This window comes from Plenodomus lingam (assembly GCF_022343315.1).
Source record: "Plenodomus lingam strain CAN1 chromosome Unknown contig_23, whole genome shotgun sequence".
NCBI classification, from domain to species: domain Eukaryota; kingdom Fungi; phylum Ascomycota; class Dothideomycetes; order Pleosporales; family Leptosphaeriaceae; genus Plenodomus; species Plenodomus lingam.
The window spans coordinates 1,161,107-1,181,085 of NW_027093940.1; the positions used below are offsets into that span (position 1 = coordinate 1,161,107).

The following is a 19,979-nucleotide window of genomic DNA, read 5'->3' on the forward strand; positions in this document are numbered from 1 at the left end:
TCAACATGATTGAGAAGTTGATGTGGTTGTCGGTCACCTCGTTCCTCCGATCTCCATGTACTGAGTATGAGATGCACGTCAAGTCCTACAACACTTTCCAGCGGCGTGAGGGAATCTGCCTTGTCAGCAGATTGTTCCACGATGCTTCTATCGAAGCTCACAGCCCTGTGAGCTGCTCTAGTCTGTATGTGCTTATTGGGCGCCTGCATAAAGGCGGACAGCGATCAGCAGGCAGCCCTAGGTACTCCTCCCGCTGCTCTGCTGCTCCACACATCTCGTTCCCCAGACAAAGCAGCACTGCCCCCCCCCCTAAGTTCCCCTCACCGTCTTGCAGAACTTCGCACCACTAGTAGGACTCTACTGCTCTACTGCGCATCACTTGCTCACCGTGCATGACGTAAAGACGGTATACTCAAACCACCCAGCATCCATGAACGGCCTTATAGTGCAAGCCTGCGCCCTTCTGAGATGAGGGATGGAACATCAGGCAACCAGACCCCCACAACGACCATACATAGACAACTGACGATCCACCAACATCAGCCTTACAGCCTTCAATCGATCTGACTCCAGTTTTTGTTGTATCCCGACTCAATTGAGGCATGATCATCATCGATCTGATATACCCCGTCATATCAATCACCACGTTCGCCAACCTCGTTTGCGCTCTAGACCGACAATGAGTACATCCCAGTCAACAATGCGCACTTGCATCTCCCCGCTCTTTCCCGCGCCTGGTCCACATCGCATGCATTACCCTTCATCTCCATCTCCAACAACATCGAGCACGAGCTACTGGAATTCGATGGCCCAACAGATCAACTTTGGTAAGTGATTATCCCTTGTGGCGGGGGGTTCGATTCATGTCAAAAAGCCACGATGCGCGGTTCGCGGACGCTACTGCATGATTCGAAACGGCGCGCGCATCCGTGGGTAGTCGCCTGTCAACTAACTTACCGGTACATGTTGCGGATCAGGCGACAACATCGTGCTTTTCACTATATCTCACCCCACAAAGTATATTCCATATGCTAACCCCGCCTCTACAACAGGCGAACGTGGTCCGCGAAATACAAAGTCCAAGAGTTCTACTGAGAAGAATTGCGCACCAATCAAAGATGGAGACTACACATTTATCACAGCAGCCAAGCCTGCAGACTTCAGGTCGAAGAAGACCATGACTGCCGTGCGCAAGACGGCGATGGCCAGTTTTTTGAAGAACGAGAAGAGCAAGGAGATTTCATCGAGAGATTCTACAGACGAGTCAAATGGCGTGGCCTCTGATGGCTCATTCTCTCAAGTTGCGACCCAAACCGCGGTAAACACATCGGACACTTCCGACTCGCTGCACCCACCAAAGTGTAGCAATAGAAAGCAACAACCAGTTTCAACTCGGCAGCCGCCTCACATACATCTTGATACGCCCTCAAGCCCGCAGAACCAAGTCGCGAGGCTTCACACGCCCATCGCCTCGCTGTCTAAACCTGCAGAACTCATTACTCCTTCACGACAGGGCATCGAGCTCCCATTCGACATCAAGGTCGTACCTGAGCTCAGATCCCTTGGCAAAGCCCTGGATCCTTTTGGAACCATGTTTCAATCCAGCAACAGTCTTGTGTCAGTTGAGAAACTCAAGTGGCACTGCAGTCGATACTTTGGCACGTACGGACTGGGCAAGCACTGGATTCCGTATTGTCTGGATCACCCTCATACCTTTCTAAGCACGCTGTGCTTGGCTGCAGCACACAAGGATGTACTAGAAGAACGGTCGTCGGAGAGCTTGGAGACGGCAGCTTTACGTCAAGATGTCATTATCATGGTGGGAGAGAACCTGCTGAATCCAAGTCAAAGCGTGGCGGATCACAACATTATAGCCGTCTTGCAGCTCATCATTTGCGAGGTCATTAGCAGGAAAGAGGCGGATCTGGCGTTTCATGAGACAGGCATGGAGGCCATGATTGAGAAGCGAGGGGGGTTGTACCAGCTGGGAGTGAATGGACGACTAGCCTCGGCAGTGTCTTGGGTGCACTTGACATCCGCCATCTTGAGAGGCGCCGAAGCGCGACCCATGTATCTCGAGTTTTGCAATACGCATCAGATGTCGAATTACCCAGCCTCGGTCACCATACCCGATTCCCCCATCTTCTGCCCACGAGAGAGGCTCTTCACTCTGGAACGATCGTCAAAATGTAGCCCAAAGGCCCTTGAGCTTCTCAACGACATGCGAGCCATGGTTGATCTCTTCTTGTCTGAAGAGTCACAACCCGCCCCATCAAAGGCAAACGGCCTGGCAAGACTTCACGCCAAAATCACAGTCGACTACCCGCCCGTCGCTCACTTTGCACGGACAAGAGTGCTGCGAGAAGAAGACTGGAAATACGAGGCGATAAGAATCACAGCCGTGGTCCTATCAACTGCCATGCTGCTCCGTGTGCCTCTGCCCCAGAGTCTGGCGGCCGCGGCGCCAACGAGGAATCTGTCCACCACAAGCACCACGTCCATGGCCTCGAGGTCAAACGAGTCGCTCTGCTCTACCCTGGAGAACCAGCAAGTCACACCAGTGACAGATTACTCCACCAGCCCTTCCTTTAGCATGGTCAACCCTAGCCCGGGAATCGACCCAACTTGTTTTCCCTTTGACGCTCACAGTCTCGCTGCATCTGCATCTGCATCTGCATCCGCCTCATCACCACATTCGTACTCTTCTCCCTATGCACAACAACAGCCACAATCACAATCACAGCCCCAACAACAAAAACGCCCCTCCATCCCCTCCCCCTACCCCTCCTTCCACCTGTCCCCCTCAATCTCCCACCCATCCCCCCAATCCTACCCCCCAACCCCAACCCCCCACCTCCCCGCCCTCAAAGCCGCCCTCGAAAACTCCAACCTCTCCGACTGCTGGGCCGACATGGCCGGCGTCCTCTTCTGGATCGGCCTCGTCATGGGCGCGGCCAGCCAGGACGCGCCCAACAAGGTGCTGGCGCGGTATTTTTCGGCGCTGGCGGTGCGGGCCGGGGTGATGCTGTGTTTTGAGCATGCGGAGGGGGTGCATGGGGCTGTTGCGAGGATGGGGGAGGTGGTTGGGGGGTTGAGGGTGGATAAGGGGACGGTGCGGAAGAGGATGAGGAATTAGGATTTGGGGGGAAGGGGGTGACAAGGTTGAACGGGGATGCAAAATCCGCGTGCGTGGGAAAAAGTCCGTTTGTTATGGTGTACATGATGTATGATGGATATAACGTGGTCTTTGTGTATTCTGTGGAGTGGAGAAAGAGATGAATAGTCTTGTGTTGTCATGTTTTATGCCAGTCAGTATTACAACACTGCATATCACAAACATGATACAGCATCACTGTGAACTTGATACTTCATTTCATCATGGGTTACACACTCTGCAGACCGACTATCTCAACAACACGCCCCATCCACCTTACCCATGCGTAACCTTCTTCACCGTACCCTCCTCATCAACATGCACATTCAGTCTCTCTGGCTTATGATCCATCGTCGACATGGAGTCGGGCTTGAGAACGCGGTGTTCCTTGGGGAGATCGGCTTTTGCAAACGTCTGTGTTGTGTTAGTTGTGTTGGCGTGGCTTAGCTGGTGATGGTACAAGAAGGGCGGAAGGAAGAAATCAAACAGATGGGCGGGAAAAAACGGCCAAAAACATACAACTTCATCATGCGTATCACCCAGCTTCTTCCCCATGAGCTTGCCCATCCAGTCTTCACTGCTACTCCCGTCCTTGGACTGCAGACCGGGGACGACGAGGGGCATGGTGGTGCTTGTTGTGTGTGGGAGGCGTAGTGGTAGTGGTAGTGTTGTTGGTTTAGTGGTGGATTGGGGTGTTCGCTTTAGGAGGTTGAGGAGCGGTATTGTTGCTGTGGTTATTGTATGCGTGGTTGCTGTGGGAGGGTGGAGGGTGGAGGGTGGGTGTTTGAGGGGGTAGTTGGTTGTTTTAGCAGGTTGGTTGGGGTGGGCGCGTTGGAGGGGGTATGACGTAGTGGGGGGCGGAGGTGGGGGAGGTGGGGGAGGGGGAGGGGGAGGGGCAGGGACAGGGGTGGCGCGGGCATGTGAAGGGTTGGAAAGTAAGTTGAATTCTTTAGTTCGAAAAAGCGAACATGCTAATTTTCAACTCCTAATCATCGACTAGTATATCTCTTCCTATTTAGAATTCTTATCCCAACCCTCCCACAGCAGAGCTACAGGAGGCAGAGTTACTACAATCATATCCACCAACTGTATAACCAAAAACGTCATAATCTCACACCCAACACCTTGACCACTACACACCAGCGTTACAGATTAATCCCCTGTCGCAACATCAACATCCCCTGGAAGTCTTCACTTTTACCCCACTTCTTGCATGCGACTGTACTACTGTAATATCACGCTACTACCTACTATGCCCTATACGTTAGTAGACCCTTGTTACATCTACGACTATAGACTACAATTACTAGCTCGCTTTGTAACCTCGTCATCCTTTTGATGGCTGTCTGCTGTCGCCGCTCAGGTCTCGATAGCTAATTCGCTTCTCCAACGCACACGGTTACTAGGTAAACTGAGGAAGGTTGCACGAAGCCCCCGCCCTGCTTTTGAATCTCCAAACTTCAGTGTTGAAGCTGCACGATGATATCAGGCACCATGGTAGGCGTCCTGGGGGATGCTTTAATTTGGCGCGTGTGGTGCTGGAAGGATGACTGGCTGGCAGTGCTGATGTCTATGAGGCATTGTGAGCCCGAGATCTGAGACGCTTGGAGTGCGGGTGGAAGGAGGTGGCTTGGGTGTTCTGACGTGTGGGTACACTGGTACTGGTGATCTGGTGTTGATGGCCGATTATATTCGATATTGTGTATTTAACACCACAGAATGGTAATGATTGCTGCAATGCAAAAGGCAGCTTGGCCAGCATGACGGAGCGAATATCACACCCGAAACACATGTTTGGACCTGCTTCTCCAACAACCATCTTCGCATGACTGCGCTAGGCTGTCCGGCATTGCAAGTTTCTCCTATCTTCGGATATGTAACTATTTGACTACTCTTCATAAGGAAGATCCATGCCAAACGTGCTAGCGAGAGATGCATGCTCCTGCTCATCGTAGACTCTCAGGGTAAAGTATCTGATAAAGTGGCTTTTCCTGGTCGATACAGTCCTGTACAGTTAGGCCAGGAAGGCTGTCATTGCGAACCCGGTATAACCTGTTAGCTAGCAAGGGTGAAAAAAACTGTGTAGCTGTCCCCCCTGTGATTGTTAGTCGGCCATGCGTATACTTGAGGGAGGATGCTTGGACACACTGCTTTCTTTTGTGTACTCAATGAGAGCCATTTGCATCTCAGCAATTTAACCAAGTACTATATTCTGAATAGGCCTTGGTGGATCCGTAGGTGTCCAGACAAGAGGTGAGCCTTCACTCCATGACAGCGCCATGAAGGGAAAGCCCACCAAGTTGTCAAATGTGAGGCTAGAACCACAGTATTTTGGAGCCCAGCGAAAGCCTTTTCTGCCAAGTTCTTCAAGAATACATTGTTCATCTTGGAGCATATGAATGATGGTATCTTGGGATCTACACTGTCCGTGGATCGGGATGCGTATAGACCAGCTTTCTCCGTTTGGAAAGTCTACCTTGAAGATGCGACATTGGCCACCATCCCAGTGCCGTTCATTGAGGATTGGAATCTCGCCGTCAGAGCGCAAAGTAGAGACGGCGGCGGTTAGATTTTCAGGATGGAAGGTGTGCATTGGGCTTCGTGGGGGTTGTGTAAAAGAGTAAGAAATTAAAGAATAGGAGTAGAAGGTACCGGTACCGGTACCTCAGAAGTCTGGGATTCGTGTCTCGAGCGGGTGTCACCGTGTGCGAACGTGACTAGTCTGTTCCTCTAGAAGATCTATGATTTTAATATCGAAGTGCACACTCTACACGCTGCTTTCCTATAGATTGTAAGACTACTTTGAAGGAAGAATAGGCCCTTCACGTTACATAATCTATTTCTTAAAGTATCTTTGAAGGGTACCGTAAGATTGGTGGTTGCGCCTTTTAGGTAATGTTTGGCTTAGACTAGAGTAGGGGCCTATAACTTGGCGGCTGGTATATAGTAGGCCTACATATCCATGGCTTTGGCATGACGGAATAAAGTGTGTCCTGTGCTGATACGCCAGAGGCTAGATGCGAGATGGCTCTGTTGCCCATGGTCCGCAAGGTTCTCGGCCCTCTTCCGGGACACTCGGCGAGACCTAGTGGCGATGGGCAGGCAAGCTATAGGCTGCACGCGCTGGACATGTGCGCAAGGCCAGGGAAAAAGCAAAGCATGTAATTGCATGTGTGCAAAGGAGGGTTAAGATGCATATTGAGACCCTGATCGTCGAATAGGCACATCATCGGACAAGAGTCGATTCGCTTTCGGGCCGGGTGCGAGACGGTGCGAATGGGCGATGCTGAAGACAGCAGAGGAAGAAGACAAGACAAGGCAAGAGGTTCATCAGTTGCTAGCATATGTAAAGGCTGCCTTCGACTGCCGGGTCCATGGAAGACGCAAACGAACATCTGCACCGTGGTTGTCTTGTGTGGGCTTTGTCGGTCGTCTGTCCTCTCTATCCCCCCCAGTCAGTCTGCACGTCAAGTGGTAGGAGGGAGCATCGCCACACAAGAGCTGCAAACCAGTTTGAGTGGCCAGTCACGGCGGTGATCCTTGATGCATAGTACAAGGTTGGATACATGATATAGGAGTAGTAGAGCCATCATTATGAGCGAACATCCACCACCACCACCACCACCACCACGGGTGCGTTTCTCCAGCCTGGCCCATAACTCGTTCTTAGCAGACGACATGGCCGCCGAACCTACTCAGCCGATTGTCGTCAACGGGCCTCTGCGCACCGAAAGCACACAGAGCTCGGGCAGCAGCGAGTCGTCAGCCAGTTCCGATGGTGGTGAAGTCAGGCTTGGCGGCAATCCCATGGCCCCAGCAGCCCATGGCCATTACCACTTTGCACCTGCAGTCACTGCATCGCCCGTCGACGACCAGATTGCGCCCTTGGGAGGTCTTTCATACAGTTGGAGCAGCGCTGCATCCTCGCGCCCGCGTGGTCCTCACATCATGACCGACCTGCCACCCGCCGCCACCGCCGCCGCCCCTCATGGCCCAGCAGCAGCCAGCGTCAATGTCAACGGAGGCGGCAGCACACCCACGTCTGCTCGCACACCGTGCCCTGGAGCCATTCGCACGCCGTCCAATGCCTATGCCCCTGCCCGCCGCCCCCAGCAGTTTTCGCTCAACAGCAACACCACACAGCACCGCAACCGCGCCTCGTCGGCCTCGCGCGCCCGTCGCAACCCAAACGCCGAGTACCGCGCCCAGGAAAAGGCCTATGTACAGCGCATCCGCCAGGAAGACCAGCAGGATGACTTCTTCGACCCGGCCCTGCGCACCCCCAGCCTGGGTTACAGCACCGACTCGGAGACGGACGATGAGAGCCCCTCCACGGCCGAGTATGTCGACAACGATCCCTACGACCAGGAGACGCTGCTCTACTATGGCAACAACGACGACATGCAGCCGTCTATTGAAGAGCTCAAGATCCCCGCCAATCGCGAGCGCCTCGAATGGCACTCGATGCTGGCCAGTGTGTTGACGGGCGATGTGGTCAAGCAGGAAAAGAAGCGGCTGATTGGCAGTGGCGAACAGCAAGGTGACAGCACCATGAAGGCTGAGATTTGGATGGGCATACGCGCCAAGGTCTGCGGCCGCTCGCTGCAGGCACAGCGCCGCATTGTCGATGACACACGCAGCAAGATCAGGGCCAACCTCGAAAGCATCATCTCCTTCGAGGTCGGTGGCGAGGCTGAGGCTGGCCAGACCGCCGCCCAGCAGGTCGAAGACATTGTCAAGAAGATTGAAAAGGTCGAGAGCGTCTATCCCACCCGCCAGGCCCTCGAGGCAGCCTACCCACGAGCCGCCTCGAAACCCTACAAGGATGCCTGCGATGCCGTCATCGCCTGGCACAACACCATCGCCCTTATCAACACGGAGATGTCCATTTTGAAGAAGTGGGTGGGCAATGACGAGCTCGACTTCACAAAGCCCCGCCCTCGCTCTTCGCAGGACCACCACCTGACGGACGAGTCTTCGTTCATTGACCGCATCCTCAAAGAAGACGGTCTCAAGTCGCTACAGGGCGACACGAACCTGCTGAAACCACTGGAAAAGGTGATTCAAAAGGCCAAGAATACGCTCATTGCCAATGCCGAAGGCTTTGCAGACCGCCATCTTCCCCCCTATATTGAAGAATTGCTCACCCTCATCAACTTTCCATCCCGTCTACTACAAGAGATTATTCGTGTCCGGTTATCATACGCCAAGAAGATCAAGGATCCATCACAACAAGGTGTCATGATGGCCGAACAGATGATTGCTCAGTTCCAGATCTTGCTCGCCATGGCTGGCCAGGTAAAGGAGAGTTACATGGTCATCTCACGGCCCGAGCCGGGTTGGGACCTACCTCCTTGCATCGAGGAGAACTTTGACGTGGTTGTCTTGGATGCGCTCAAGTTCTACTTTAAGATGCTGAACTGGAAACTCGCCGCCAACAAGAACACCTTCAAGGAGGCTGAAATCCTCGAACAGGAGTGGGACTTTTGCAACAAGTTAGGCAGGCAACTTCAGGGCGGCGATGTCGAGACGGCCGAGCAATTCAGTGTCCTCACCTCCAAGTCGCTCACCCGTCTCAGCGCACATTTCGAAAGGGAGTTGCAGCGCCGACCTGACGAGCTCACGGGATCCGAAATGGAAAAGCGGTACAAGCAGATTCTGGATTCCGTCCGTGTTCGGCAGCGTAAGCTGTTCCGTTTCTCGAGAATTCTCACACAGCGCTTCGAGAATTGCACAGAATACAACATCAACCACATAGATCTGGACCAGGAACAGTTGGCCGACCTGTACGAAGCACTGGTCATTACGAACCACTTCCTGGTCGAAACAAATGATGGCACGAATGCGGGTGTATATATTATCGCCTCGCCCGCTCTGCTGGAACGACCCAAGGATATCCAATCGCTACTCACAACCTGCTATCACGCCGAAGAGGCCCCTGAGGATCCTTCGAATCCCTATGTCTTGATCATCAGGCCTGAGCAACCCTTGTACTGGGCCGGAAACAAGATGAAGGCCGATATCCACGAGCCTCATCTCGACCTGAAACCAGGCCGACTACGTCTTGTGGCGGATGGCTCTCAGCAGCGACTAGCCAACGCGAACGTCTCTTTCCTGTCAGCTATTGGAATCGAACTCAACACGTTGATTGAGCAGCGAGCCAACCTTCCACGCGTCAATCAGGAGTTGCAGAAGATCAAAAAGACGGCATGGAAGCTGTCCAATACCATTATGGACAGTGTTGAAATTGTTCGTAAGCAGACTGTGGGCCTTGACTGCCAAGATCTCATTCAGACTTGCTTCGCCTTCGCGACCGAGTTTGGTCAGCGTTCAGTCTTGTACTTGGATTACAACCGTCGCGCATGGAACAACATCAAGTTGACCAGACTAGCCCTAGACTGGGTCAGCTTCATCTGTGATGATTGTATTGCCTCCGACCGCAAGACCTTCCGCTGGGCTGTGGTGGCTTTGGAGTTTGCTATGATGATGACACGCGGTCAAAACATCTTGTCGATCAGCGATGAAGAATACTCGCAGCTCCGACTCAAGGTTGCTGGCTGCATGTCTGTTCTCATCTCGCACTTTGACATTATGGGGGCAAGATCGACCATTGCTGCTCAAGCTGAGCGCCAGCGCCTCAACGCCATCGCGGGCAAGAGTCTGGTGGATCCCATGAACTCCAAGGACGATGAAGAATCGATTGAATTGACGCAACAGCAATGGATGCAGAGGCTAGAGGAAATCGACTCTTTCCGCAAAGACAAGGAGGCTGAGCGTCAAGCTCTGGGTCGCGTACTGGAAGACTCCAATGAAGCTGACCGTGCGCTCACCTACCTATCCTCTTCTGCGACCAACGTCACCCTCCGATGGCAGCAAGGCCAATTCGTCGGCGGGGGTACCTTTGGATCTGTGTACGCGGCTATGAACCTCGACTCGAATCATCTGATGGCTGTCAAAGAAATTCGTCTGCAAGATCCTCAGCTGATCCCTACCATTGTCGCTCAGATTAGAGACGAGATGGGTGTGCTGCAAGTGTTGGATCACCCCAACATTGTCTCCTACTACGGTATTGAGCCCCACCGGGACAAGGTCTACATTTTTATGGAATACTGCTCGGGTGGCTCGCTCGCCGGCCTCCTGGAGCATGGTCGCATTGAGGACGAAACGGTCATCATGGTCTACGCGCTACAAATGTTGGAAGGTCTCGCCTATCTACACGACTCTCGCGTCGTTCATCGCGACATCAAGCCTGAAAGTAAGCTTTCCCCCCGTCCCCAGACTCCCTCTCCAGTCCCCCCATACTGACCCCGCCAGACATCCTCCTCGACCACAACGGTGTGATCAAATTCGTCGACTTTGGCGCTGCAAAGCTCATTGCACGGCAAGGCCGCACCCTCGCCGCCGAACACACGGCGACCCGCCAGGGCCGGCAAGGCTCCATGACGGGAACGCCTATGTACATGTCCCCCGAAGTCATCCGCGGCGGCTCCACAGGCCGCCACGGCGCCGTCGACATCTGGTCCCTCGGCTGCGTCATTCTCGAGATGGCGACGGGGCGCCGGCCGTGGGCGTCCATGGACAATGAATGGGCCATCATGTACCACATTGCCCAAGGGGACCCACCGCAGCTTCCCACGCGCGACCAGCTCTCAGAGCAGGGCATCGACTTTTTGAAAAAATGCTTTGAGCGCGATCCCGTCAAGCGCGCGTCCGCCGTCGAGTTGCTCCAGCATGAATGGATCATGGCGCTTCGGGCCCAGCTCAGTCTCGAGCCACAGACGCCGAGTACGGAGGGGCCGGGGAGTCAGGGGAGTACGCCGCAGAGTAGTCGGCAGAATTCTTCTTATTGAGACTTCTGTTTTTTTTACACACTCTCTCTCACACTCTCTCTGTTCTTTTCTCTTTTGCCCCGAAGTAGTTTTCTTTTTTTTCCGTTTTGTATATTTTACAACGATATTCGGATAGGCTTTGATGTCTTGCTGTTTTCGTTTCTAGCGGGAAGGCTGGAAGGGGGGATGGAGGGGGGAGAGTTGTTTGTGGGTTCTTAGTCTTTTGTTTGTTTCTTTCTTTTGCGGGATTGGGCTTGGGAGTGGCTGTTGCTGTTGCCATGCTCATACCCATACTATACATGTACATCTCTTCTCCTCCCTCCCTTCCCCTTTACCCCCCCCCCCATACACAGAAACCACGGTTCCCGGCTATCTCGGCTCAGTTTCTTTCAGTTTGGTTAGGATGTATTCGCATCAGCTCACCGTCGTCGTTGTTCTTTGCATCAGCGGAGGCGTTTTCTTTTTTCCTCTTCTTCTTGGGTTGGGTCGTTCTATCTTTAGGCATGGGCCGGGATGTGAGATTATTCTTGTTTGCTGCTCCTGCTCCTGCTGTTGTTGTTGTTGCTGTCTGTCGTTGTTTTCTGACAGGAGAGATGGATGGGTGGGTTTGTCGCGCTGGCTGGCTGGCTGGCTGGCTGGCTGTCTAGTGGAGCCTTAACTAAAAAGGGATGAACGGGTTAAGGATGAGTGGGTTTGGAAACATATAGTGGGTATTATTATTTTTGTATGATGGATTAAGGGGATGGGTGGGGCTGGGGAATGGAGAATGGAGAGAGGAGTAGGCGGATGGGTATATATAGTAAAGCAATGATGAGGGACTTCGTTTATCCGGTGGACATATTTTACTTTTGAAAATTCTGATGTTGTTTGTTTCAACATTGGTCTAATATTCTTAACATGAAGTCTACTAGCGTATCGTGCGGTTGGTAGACAAGGGCACGGGACATAAAGCCGCGGTATGATTCACAGGTTGGTTATGCTTAAGAGGAGGTAGGTAGATAGCTCGAAGACCTGGCCTGCTGCATCTCACACACCGACCCACACCGACACAACAACCGCCTACTTCCCCTCGCGCATGTTGCGGAAAAAGTCCATGACACCGGTGAAGACGACGAGCAAGATACCACCACCGGGACCCAAGCGCAGAACCTTGGGCAAGAAGCCCTTGTACAGGGCCGGAAAGCCTTCTTCCTTCATGACAGTGCCGAGTGCAGGCCAGGCCCAGTTGTACTTTGGCGTTGTGCCTGCGATCTTGGGGGAGTTTTGGATCCGCGACTTGACCACGTCCATGGGGGTGTTGAGGAGGGTACCGACGGTTCCGCCGACGGCGCCGGAGAGCAGGTCGTTTGTGATTTGGCCCTTTTTATCCGGGGCGGCGGGTAAGAGGGCGCGAACCTGGAAGATGCAGCCAAAGTAGCCGGCGTTCCAGAGAATATGGCGCCACATGGTGGACTCGAGGCCTTGGTAGAGGGTGAGGGGACCTTCTTGCCGGACAATCTTCATGACGCAGTCCATCATGCCGTTGTACTTGTGCGCTTGGGCCTTGTCTTGGAGGCGGATCTTGACGAGCTCGAAGGGGACGACGACGAAGGATTCCGTGGCTCCGGCGGTGGCGCCCGTGAGGATGGAGAGGGATTGGTTCATCTTGTCTTTGCCGAAGAGGTTGCGGTAGAATGAGCCCCATGAATCGTTTGCTGCGAACTTGGTGGCCCTGGCATCATACGTCAAGACCTGGGTTTGGTAGGGGTGGGATGTGACGTTCTATCCACTCACCTCTTGGGGGCTTCCATGAGAATGGGGGCGGAGATGCCGCGGTACAATCTTGAGAAACTGGCAATCATAAGCCTACACAGTCTTCATGGTGTGTAGCTATGGTCGCATACCCCTCGTTCTTGATGATCTTCCTGAAGCAATCCACCATGCCATTGTAGCCCTCGTCACCGACTGCCTTGCCCGTCTGGAGTTGTCTGTATGGGTTTAGGTGACTGCGGCGCGGTGATAGGACGTCATGCTTACACTCGGGTCTTGACAACGTCTAGCGGGTACCTAAGTAGATGGTCAGATGTAAACAGGGAGTGCAATAGGCAGGTACATACATGATCAGAATCTACACGCCCAACACATGGTCAGCATTCGGATCCGCACGCGAGCTTCACTACAGCTTGCGCCCACTCACTTCAGACACACCAGCCACGGCACCTGAGATTTGTCAGTCGCAGTCTCCATGATGAGGTTCCCATTGATCATGGGAATGAATTCTCATCTCTGGCGAAATGTGAAAGGTCGCATGCGGCGCATGTCACGATTGCGTGAAAGTGTCGATATAAATTGATGGCCGACTCATCGCTTGGAGGAGGAAGGGCGGGATTTGCGCAATTGAGACTTACCAGCCGCGAACTGGTAGACGAAAGGCAGAGGCTTTGCGTCGGCTTGAGACATGTTGGCAATGGAGTGCTGGAGACGAGGGTGGGGGGAGTGAAAGGGAGGGGGGGAAGCCGGGGTGGTGGTAAGAGAGCACGAGAAATCGCGGGCACAACAGATCTGGGGAAAGCAGGGTGGGATACCGGTAGCGGGATATGCATAACTTCATACATAACTATGGGTACATTGACTTGCCCCAATAACGCTTAGACTCCTAGCTACGGGCCCGAGCTCATGGAATCAATCGATAAGACATGTTCATCACATCAGCACAGTGGCCGGTACAACTATCAATTCCTCCTCGGCCAAAATCTTGAGATAGATGCGCCGTAAATGAATCACAATGTAAATGATAATTCATTTTTTGTTTTACTGCAGTGGGCAATTCGGGTGAGTACAGGTCAGTGAGCCGCAGGATAGTCAATCAAAGTCCTGCCCGGCCCGACACACGTGACAGCGTTGTGCCGCCGCATGCTCCATCAGCCAATCACGATCCTTTCATCACGACGCGCCTCGCGTGAACTCACACCCAAAGCGCTGAGGCTGCCCACCCATCGCCATGTCTACGCGTCAGAAGTCATTCTTTGATCAGGATCAAAAGGCAAAGGTACATTAATCAACACTATCTAAACTCTTTGCTCACAGTACCTGCTTACCTTATTGCCTCTCCCTCATAGCCATACAAGGGCCAATGGCATCGCCAGCCCAACCGTCTGCCTTTCCCCCACCACTATAATAATAATCACACGGCCCCTCCACCACGGCAGGTCGTGACGGGGCCGCCCATCATGCCGTCCACGCAAACGCGAACAAAGCTCAAGGCTTTTCAATTCATCGAGGGCGCGCCGACGACCGCTGGGACAGGCAAAGAGTGTGAGGCTGAGAAGGAGAATCAACCCACGGCTACGGTCAAGGCCAAATTAATAGAAACGCCAAAAACTTCGAGGATGACCAAGGAGGTAGAGACCATGGAAAAGACCCCCAAGCTGCCCACAGCCAAATCATGTCCGCCTCCGTCAACACCAGCCACTACGAGATTACCGCTGGCGGATCTAGTAGGCAACATTGACGACTCAGCCAGACATGCGCCAAAGCCTATTGCTTCTCCAGAGGAACAACTGATATGGAGAGGGTCGCAAACCGTCAACACGCCTATGCCGCGCAAGAACAAGAAACGCGCGCGGAGTTCTTCGCCTGTACCGCCCCAGTCGCAAGACGATTCTCGGTTCGACCCCAACAGGACGGAACTCACCACACCTCAAGCAGATCCTGCCATGGAACTCTGGACTCGCTACACAGGCAAAAATGGAACACCAAGCGCCAACAAGGGCGTCGCTTTTGCGCATCTCATCAATGAGTCTTCTCCACGCTCCGCCGCTGCTGCTGGAAGCATCAGTGGCCTTCGTCGATGGGCTAGCTGTGGACATGAATTCCCTGCATCACATAGGAAGCGAAGAAGAACACAAGGCGTATTCCAGGCCCAAGAGGAATCAACGGAAGACGTTTTCACGCATGTGCCAAGTTCTGATAGCATGATGCAGGGCCAGTCCACCAAACCCAACATAGCCAGTATGGTGCAACGGATGAGGGAATGCGTCTCAAAATCACAATCACACATGTCGACGCAGCCTCCATCGAGTTCTTCCCCAGTTTTGGGGGGCATGGATCGCCAAGTGTCGTCATCTGGCTCGCCTCTGCAACGCCGTCCTTCCCATCTAGACCAAGACGAAGACCTGGAGCAAGAAGCTTCCGAAACGCTTCGAGTCGAAGAAGATCTTGTGTGTGAGGATGCGTACATGGATCAGGAGCCACAGGACGAGGCGCCATTGCAAGACCAGCCAGCACACCAGTGTTCGATTTCGTCGGACGACTTTGGTGATGATGTTTTCGACGCCGACATGGTCGAAGCGCTTGATATTACACCTCCAACTGCTGAGTCTGCAGCACAGCCGACTGGTATTGTCACCACACCTGCCGAGCCTGCGAGACCACAGTCACAGCCACGGGCGCTGTCACAGCCACAGGCTCAATCACAATCTCATTGGCCGCCAGCCGTTATAGCTGCTCCACAAGCGACTGGCAGTGATGATGATGAATTCGGCATGGATGACGAGGAAGAATTCGCTGCTGATCTCGAGCATGTGGCGTCATTATTTGACACCAGATCTGTTGAGGAATCGAACGACCCCAGGACCGCAGATGATGCAGGAGAAGACATCACGGCAGGAGATGTAGCGCCCATTATCAATCTTGTTGACGATGAGGACGAGGATGAGTTCGGCGGAGACATTGATGTTGATGAGTTCGCTGCTGCAGAGGTGGCAGCCACGCAAGCGCCAGTGAACACGGTAAGTAGGAAACACATCCCCTCTCCGACAACCTGTGCTAAATCTCGTAGAGCCAAGGGCCCACTAGGGCGATCCAGCGTTACCTCATCAAACGAGTCGATGAAGGTACATACACTACAGAGCGAGGCCATCAGATGCCCGAGAAGGTAAGCATAGCAGTCAAATCCGTATGATCATGTTGCTGATAAAATGTAGGTACTCCTGGTCGAAGAGGAGAAGACGAAACTCTTCAAGGCCATTACACTCCGCCAAGCCTGGTTCGACACGCCTTGTACTACTGGCTCGTTTGTCCATGTCATTGGAGAGTTTTCATCTACTGGACAGTGTTGCATCGATGACCATCACAACATGCTAATTCTACATCCTGACCATCTTATTTCGGCAACCGTCGTGGCAGACTCCTTCGGCTGCTTACGACGAGCGGTCCTACAGGACCGGATCAAGGCGACAAGTACGGCGAACGCCCCGATGTTGTACGGTACGCTGCTCCACGAATTGTTTCAAGAAGCTTTGAAAGCGAACAAGTGGGACTCTGCTTTCCTGCTTGAGAGAATTGAAAAAATCTTACCGAGCAAGTTCGAGACTATTCTCGAGATCAATTCGACACGCGAAGAAGTCCAGGAGCATTTGAGCAGCAAGCTTCCCGAAATGCAGGCCTGGGCTGATATCTTCGTTCGCTCTCAGCCTCGAGACGATGCTGTCGTTCGAGAGCGAAATGGTCGCCAGTCAATCATGAGCGTGAACAAACTGCTTGATGTGGAAGAGCACGTATGGTCTCCCATGTACGGCCTCAAAGGGAACATTGACGCTACCGTACAGGTTATCATGCGCGATGATCAGGGTGAGCGAACGTTGACGGTCCCCTTTGAGGTCAAGACGGGAAAGAATACTTCCAATGCTGCACACGTCGCGCAGACTGCCTTGTACAATCTATTATTGTCAAACCGATACGGTAAGCCATTTCGTCCATTGTATGCTATAATTACTGATCGAATCAGACGTCGATGTTGCTTACGGGATCCTATACTATCTGGAATCCTCCGACACGAGCCGTATTCCTGCTATCCGCAACGACATTATTCATATGATCATCAAGCGCAACGAACTGGCCTGCTATGTCCGCGATCGGATCGATCTACCGCCGATGCTAAAGGAAGACTTCAAGTGCCAGAAATGCTATGCACAAGAACCATGTTTTTTGTATAACAAACTGGTCGAGGATGGTGATGGTGAAGTACTCAACAAGAAGGCCAAAGAGCGATATGACGAGCTTGTCAAACCACTCAAGCCATCTGATCAAGACTTTATGAAGAAGTGGGACGCACTCTTGACTAAAGAAGAGTCTGACATGATGAAATTCAGGCGCGAGCTCTGGACCATGCTGAGCGAAGAGCGTGAGAAACTAGGTCGTTGTTTCTCGAAGGTGGTACTGGAACCTGGATCCGGGCATGAGGAGATGAACGGTCAGAAGATCAATCGCTACCACTATACGTTTATCAAGCAACAAGCGAAGCCAGGCTTCTCATTTACAGAGTCTCAACTTATCGTCGGCGAGCCTGTTGTTGTATCAGATGAGCAAGGTCACTTTGCTCTAGCAAATGGCTACGTAACGAACGTCAAGAAGCGCCGCATTACCGTTGCCGTGGACAGACGATTGCACAACTCACGGACCAAACTGCCAGGATTCGAATCGCAGACCAACCAAACCTTCACTGGCATCATGGAGGTTGGCAAAGAGGGTGACATGGTTGCAGAGTGCGACGAGAACGAGGAACCAGTCTTGTACCGATTGGATAAAGACGAGTTCAGTAACGGAATGGCTGCCGCTCGCAACAACCTCATACAAATCATGGATAACAGTGTTTACAAAGCTCACGACTTACGAGCTCTGATAATAGATGGTCGTGCGCCAGCCTTCAAGCCTGTCACTGCAGAAATGGAACCGCCCCAAGGCTCGCAAATGTCTATGAACACGGATCAGAAAGCCGCAATCGCTAAAGTCATGTCTGCAAAGGATTATGCCCTTGTGCTTGGCATGCCGGGAACCGGGAAGACAACGACGATTGCTCACATTATACGAACGCTTGTGGCCAAGGGGAAGAGTGTCTTACTCACGTCGTACACGCATACCGCCGTCGACAACATTTTACTCAAGATTAGAGACGACAAGATTGGCACACTACGACTCGGTGCCTCCGCGAAGGTACATCCCGAAGTACGAGAGTTTGCAATCCTGGCTGCAGAACCGAAGGGTAGTGTAGAGGAGCTCGAGCGCTCATGGATGGAGCCTCCTGTGGTGGCCACAACATGTCTGACCATTAACCACCCCTTGTTCAGTCGCCGCGTCTTTGATTACTGTATTGTTGACGAAGCCTCCCAAATTACCCTGCCAGTCTGTCTAGGTCCGATCCGTATGGCCCAGAAGTTCATCTTGGTGGGGGACCACTACCAGCTTCCACCACTTGTTCAAAACAAGGAAGCCATGGAGGGCGGCCTCGACATATCACTGTTCAAGTTGCTCTGTGAAGCACATCCGGAAGCAGTTGTCAGCCTGGAGCACCAGTACCGCATGTCTGCCGACGTCATGCTGCTGTCCAACACATTCATCTATTCTGGAAGACTGAAATGCGGCACACCAAGCGTCGCCTCACGAAAACTCTCACTCCCAAAATCCCAAGGTCTGCTTGCCTACCACCATAAGCCCAACCAATCTCGCTCCTGCCCCTCGAGACCGTGCACCGGACCAGAGTCGCCGGATTGCTGGCTGTCACGTTCGATATCCCCTGATGCACCAGTGGTGTTTATCAACACAGACCTGATCTCTACGAACCTCGATGTCGTTTCAGGACCGCGCATCACAAACACATTCGAAGTCCAACTCGTCACCCAACTCACACTCTGTCTCCTCAGTCTCGGTGTGTCCGCCAACGAAATCGGCATCATCGCCTTCTACCGCTCGCAACTCGCCCTCCTGCGCCAAAGTCTTGCATCCGCCCACACACAAACACAGTCCTCTGAACTCGGCATCTCAGCCGGATCCGCAGGCGTAGAGCTCCATACTGCAGACAAGTTCCAAGGTCGAGACAAAGAAGTCGTGCTCGTCTCCTGCGTCCGCAGCAACGAGGACGGTGTAGTCGGCGAGTTGCTCAAAGACCGACGACGCATCAACGTCGCCCTCACGCGAGCGCGCTCCAAACTCATCCTTCTCGGAAGTGAAAAGACGCTGTCCAGCAACGAGTTGCTCGGCAACATGATCGCCCTCTGCCGTGCGAAGAACTGGATCCTCAATCTCCAACCCGACATGGTAGACGCCCACTCCTTTGACGACATCAACAACACCAACAGCAACATCACGCAAACTGGTAAGCCGGCCTCGCGCCCCTTGCACTCCCCCCGTCTTGCGCCCAAACCCAACACGGAACCGCAATCCAGTCCCTCACCTAGTCCCACCAAGAAACGCAACCCGCTCTCCGACATCTCCACCGCCCCTGGTGCCGCTAATGCCCATCCCCCGCCACTGCGCAAACATCGCATGCCCGGGAAATCTATAGCCAGTATCCTAGAGGATAAGGGCATGGGCATGGCGGGCTCAGCGAGGAAGAAGCCGGGGAGAGTGTGTACGGCGGGGAAGAGGGGAGTGCTGGACGGACGGCCCGTGTTAAGTGATGTTTGGAGGGGGGCGGTTTGATGGCTTGGGTTTTGGAGTGTTACTTGGGGGATTGGGGATTGTATGTCAATATGGAGTTTTTAGGATATCAGTCATGTCAAGAGGGTTCTGAGGTTTGCAATAGTAGGGTAGTGTAGTGTGGGATAGCGTAGGATAGGATAGGATAGGTTACAATACGACACGACACGCTATATACCATCATAAAGCCCGTATCCCATGTCTAGTCCTCACAAGACATGAACGGATAACAGCAATTCAATTTAATTCAGACCTAATGATAACCAGCTGGTGATAGTCATTTTGTCTATTGTCCTCACCCCTCACTAATAATGTTCTTGTTCTCTCAGAGGACTTGGTGTATACAGCGTACTACATACTACAGACTCCATACTCTTCATAGTACCTTACGCACCACTCCACACTCAACACTCCATACTACATATAGTACCTCGCCTACCACTTTACCCCCCTTTTCCTCCTTCCTTCCCTCCATACACCACACACACACACACACACAAAACAGACCGAGCGATGCCTTGGTGCCTGAATCAATCTCCGAT

General features: G+C 53.0%; 6 protein-coding genes across 6 annotated transcripts; 3 read left to right on the plus strand and 3 right to left on the minus strand.

Moving 5' to 3' along the window:
* Positions 1-268: 268 nt before the first annotated feature.
* IAQ61_006124 (uncharacterized protein) lies at positions 269-3,136 on the plus strand (the record flags this gene model as incomplete). The annotated part of the gene is made up of 2 exons (XM_066097064.1): positions 269-827; positions 978-3,136. Exons 1-2 carry the CDS (start codon positions 680-682, stop codon positions 3,134-3,136), a joined length of 2,307 nt encoding a protein of 768 aa, XP_065953056.1. The 5' UTR covers positions 269-679.
* A 294-nt stretch (positions 3,137-3,430) lies between these two features.
* On the minus strand, positions 3,431-3,778 carry IAQ61_006125 (uncharacterized protein; the record flags this gene model as incomplete). The annotated part of the gene is made up of 1 exon (XM_066097065.1): positions 3,431-3,778. One exon carries the CDS (start codon positions 3,776-3,778, stop codon positions 3,431-3,433), a length of 348 nt encoding a protein of 115 aa, XP_065953057.1.
* A 1,570-nt stretch (positions 3,779-5,348) lies between these two features.
* IAQ61_006126 (uncharacterized protein) lies at positions 5,349-5,747 on the minus strand (the record flags this gene model as incomplete). Its single annotated transcript, XM_066097066.1, has 1 exon — positions 5,349-5,747. The coding sequence occupies one exon, from the start codon at positions 5,745-5,747 to the stop codon at positions 5,349-5,351; it is 399 nt and encodes a 132-aa protein (XP_065953058.1).
* A 424-nt stretch (positions 5,748-6,171) lies between these two features.
* Positions 6,172-11,724, plus strand: IAQ61_006127 (uncharacterized protein). Its single transcript, XM_003835798.2, has 3 exons — positions 6,172-6,315; positions 6,730-10,409; positions 10,469-11,724. Exons 1-3 carry the CDS (start codon positions 6,179-6,181, stop codon positions 11,002-11,004), a joined length of 4,353 nt encoding a protein of 1,450 aa, XP_003835846.2. The 5' UTR covers positions 6,172-6,178; the 3' UTR covers positions 11,005-11,724.
* Positions 11,725-13,544, minus strand: IAQ61_006128 (uncharacterized protein). Its single transcript, XM_003835797.2, has 7 exons — positions 13,371-13,544; positions 13,160-13,182; positions 13,080-13,090; positions 13,000-13,029; positions 12,867-12,950; positions 12,757-12,813; positions 11,725-12,694 (listed from the first exon to the last, which is right to left on the minus strand). The coding sequence occupies exons 1-7, from the start codon at positions 13,420-13,422 to the stop codon at positions 12,043-12,045; spliced, it is 909 nt and encodes a 302-aa protein (XP_003835845.1). The 5' UTR covers positions 13,423-13,544; the 3' UTR covers positions 11,725-12,042.
* A 365-nt stretch (positions 13,545-13,909) lies between these two features.
* Positions 13,910-19,440, plus strand: IAQ61_006129 (uncharacterized protein; the record flags this gene model as incomplete). The annotated part of the gene is made up of 5 exons (XM_003835796.2): positions 13,910-14,011; positions 14,082-15,752; positions 15,803-15,898; positions 15,948-16,704; positions 16,751-19,440. Exons 1-5 carry the CDS (start codon positions 13,964-13,966, stop codon positions 19,438-19,440), a joined length of 5,262 nt encoding a protein of 1,753 aa, XP_003835844.1. The 5' UTR covers positions 13,910-13,963.
* Positions 19,441-19,979: the final 539 nt, after the last annotated feature.

What these genes read in the sequence shown, in the direction of transcription:
- IAQ61_006127 (XM_003835798.2), top strand. Translation starts at nt 6,179, where the DNA reads ATGGCTCTGTTGCCCATGGTCCGCAAGGTTCTCGGCCCTCTTCCGGGA. An exon ending in CCAGGGAAAAAGCAAAGCAT is followed by an intron (nt 6,316 to 6,729) that starts GTAATTGCATGT and finishes TACATGATATAG; the next exon opens with GAGTAGTAGAGCCATCATTA. An exon ending in TCGCGACATCAAGCCTGAAA is followed by an intron (nt 10,410 to 10,468) that starts GTAAGCTTTCCC and finishes TGACCCCGCCAG; the next exon opens with ACATCCTCCTCGACCACAAC.
- IAQ61_006128 (XM_003835797.2), bottom strand. Translation starts at nt 13,422, where the DNA reads ATGTCTCAAGCCGACGCAAAGCCTCTGCCTTTCGTCTACCAGTTCGCG. An exon ending in AAGATCATCAAGAACGAGGG is followed by an intron (nt 12,814 to 12,866) that starts GTATGCGACCAT and finishes TATGATTGCCAG; the next exon opens with TTTCTCAAGATTGTACCGCG. An exon ending in CTCATGGAAGCCCCCAAGAG is followed by an intron (nt 12,695 to 12,756) that starts GTGAGTGGATAG and finishes GTATGATGCCAG; the next exon opens with GGCCACCAAGTTCGCAGCAA.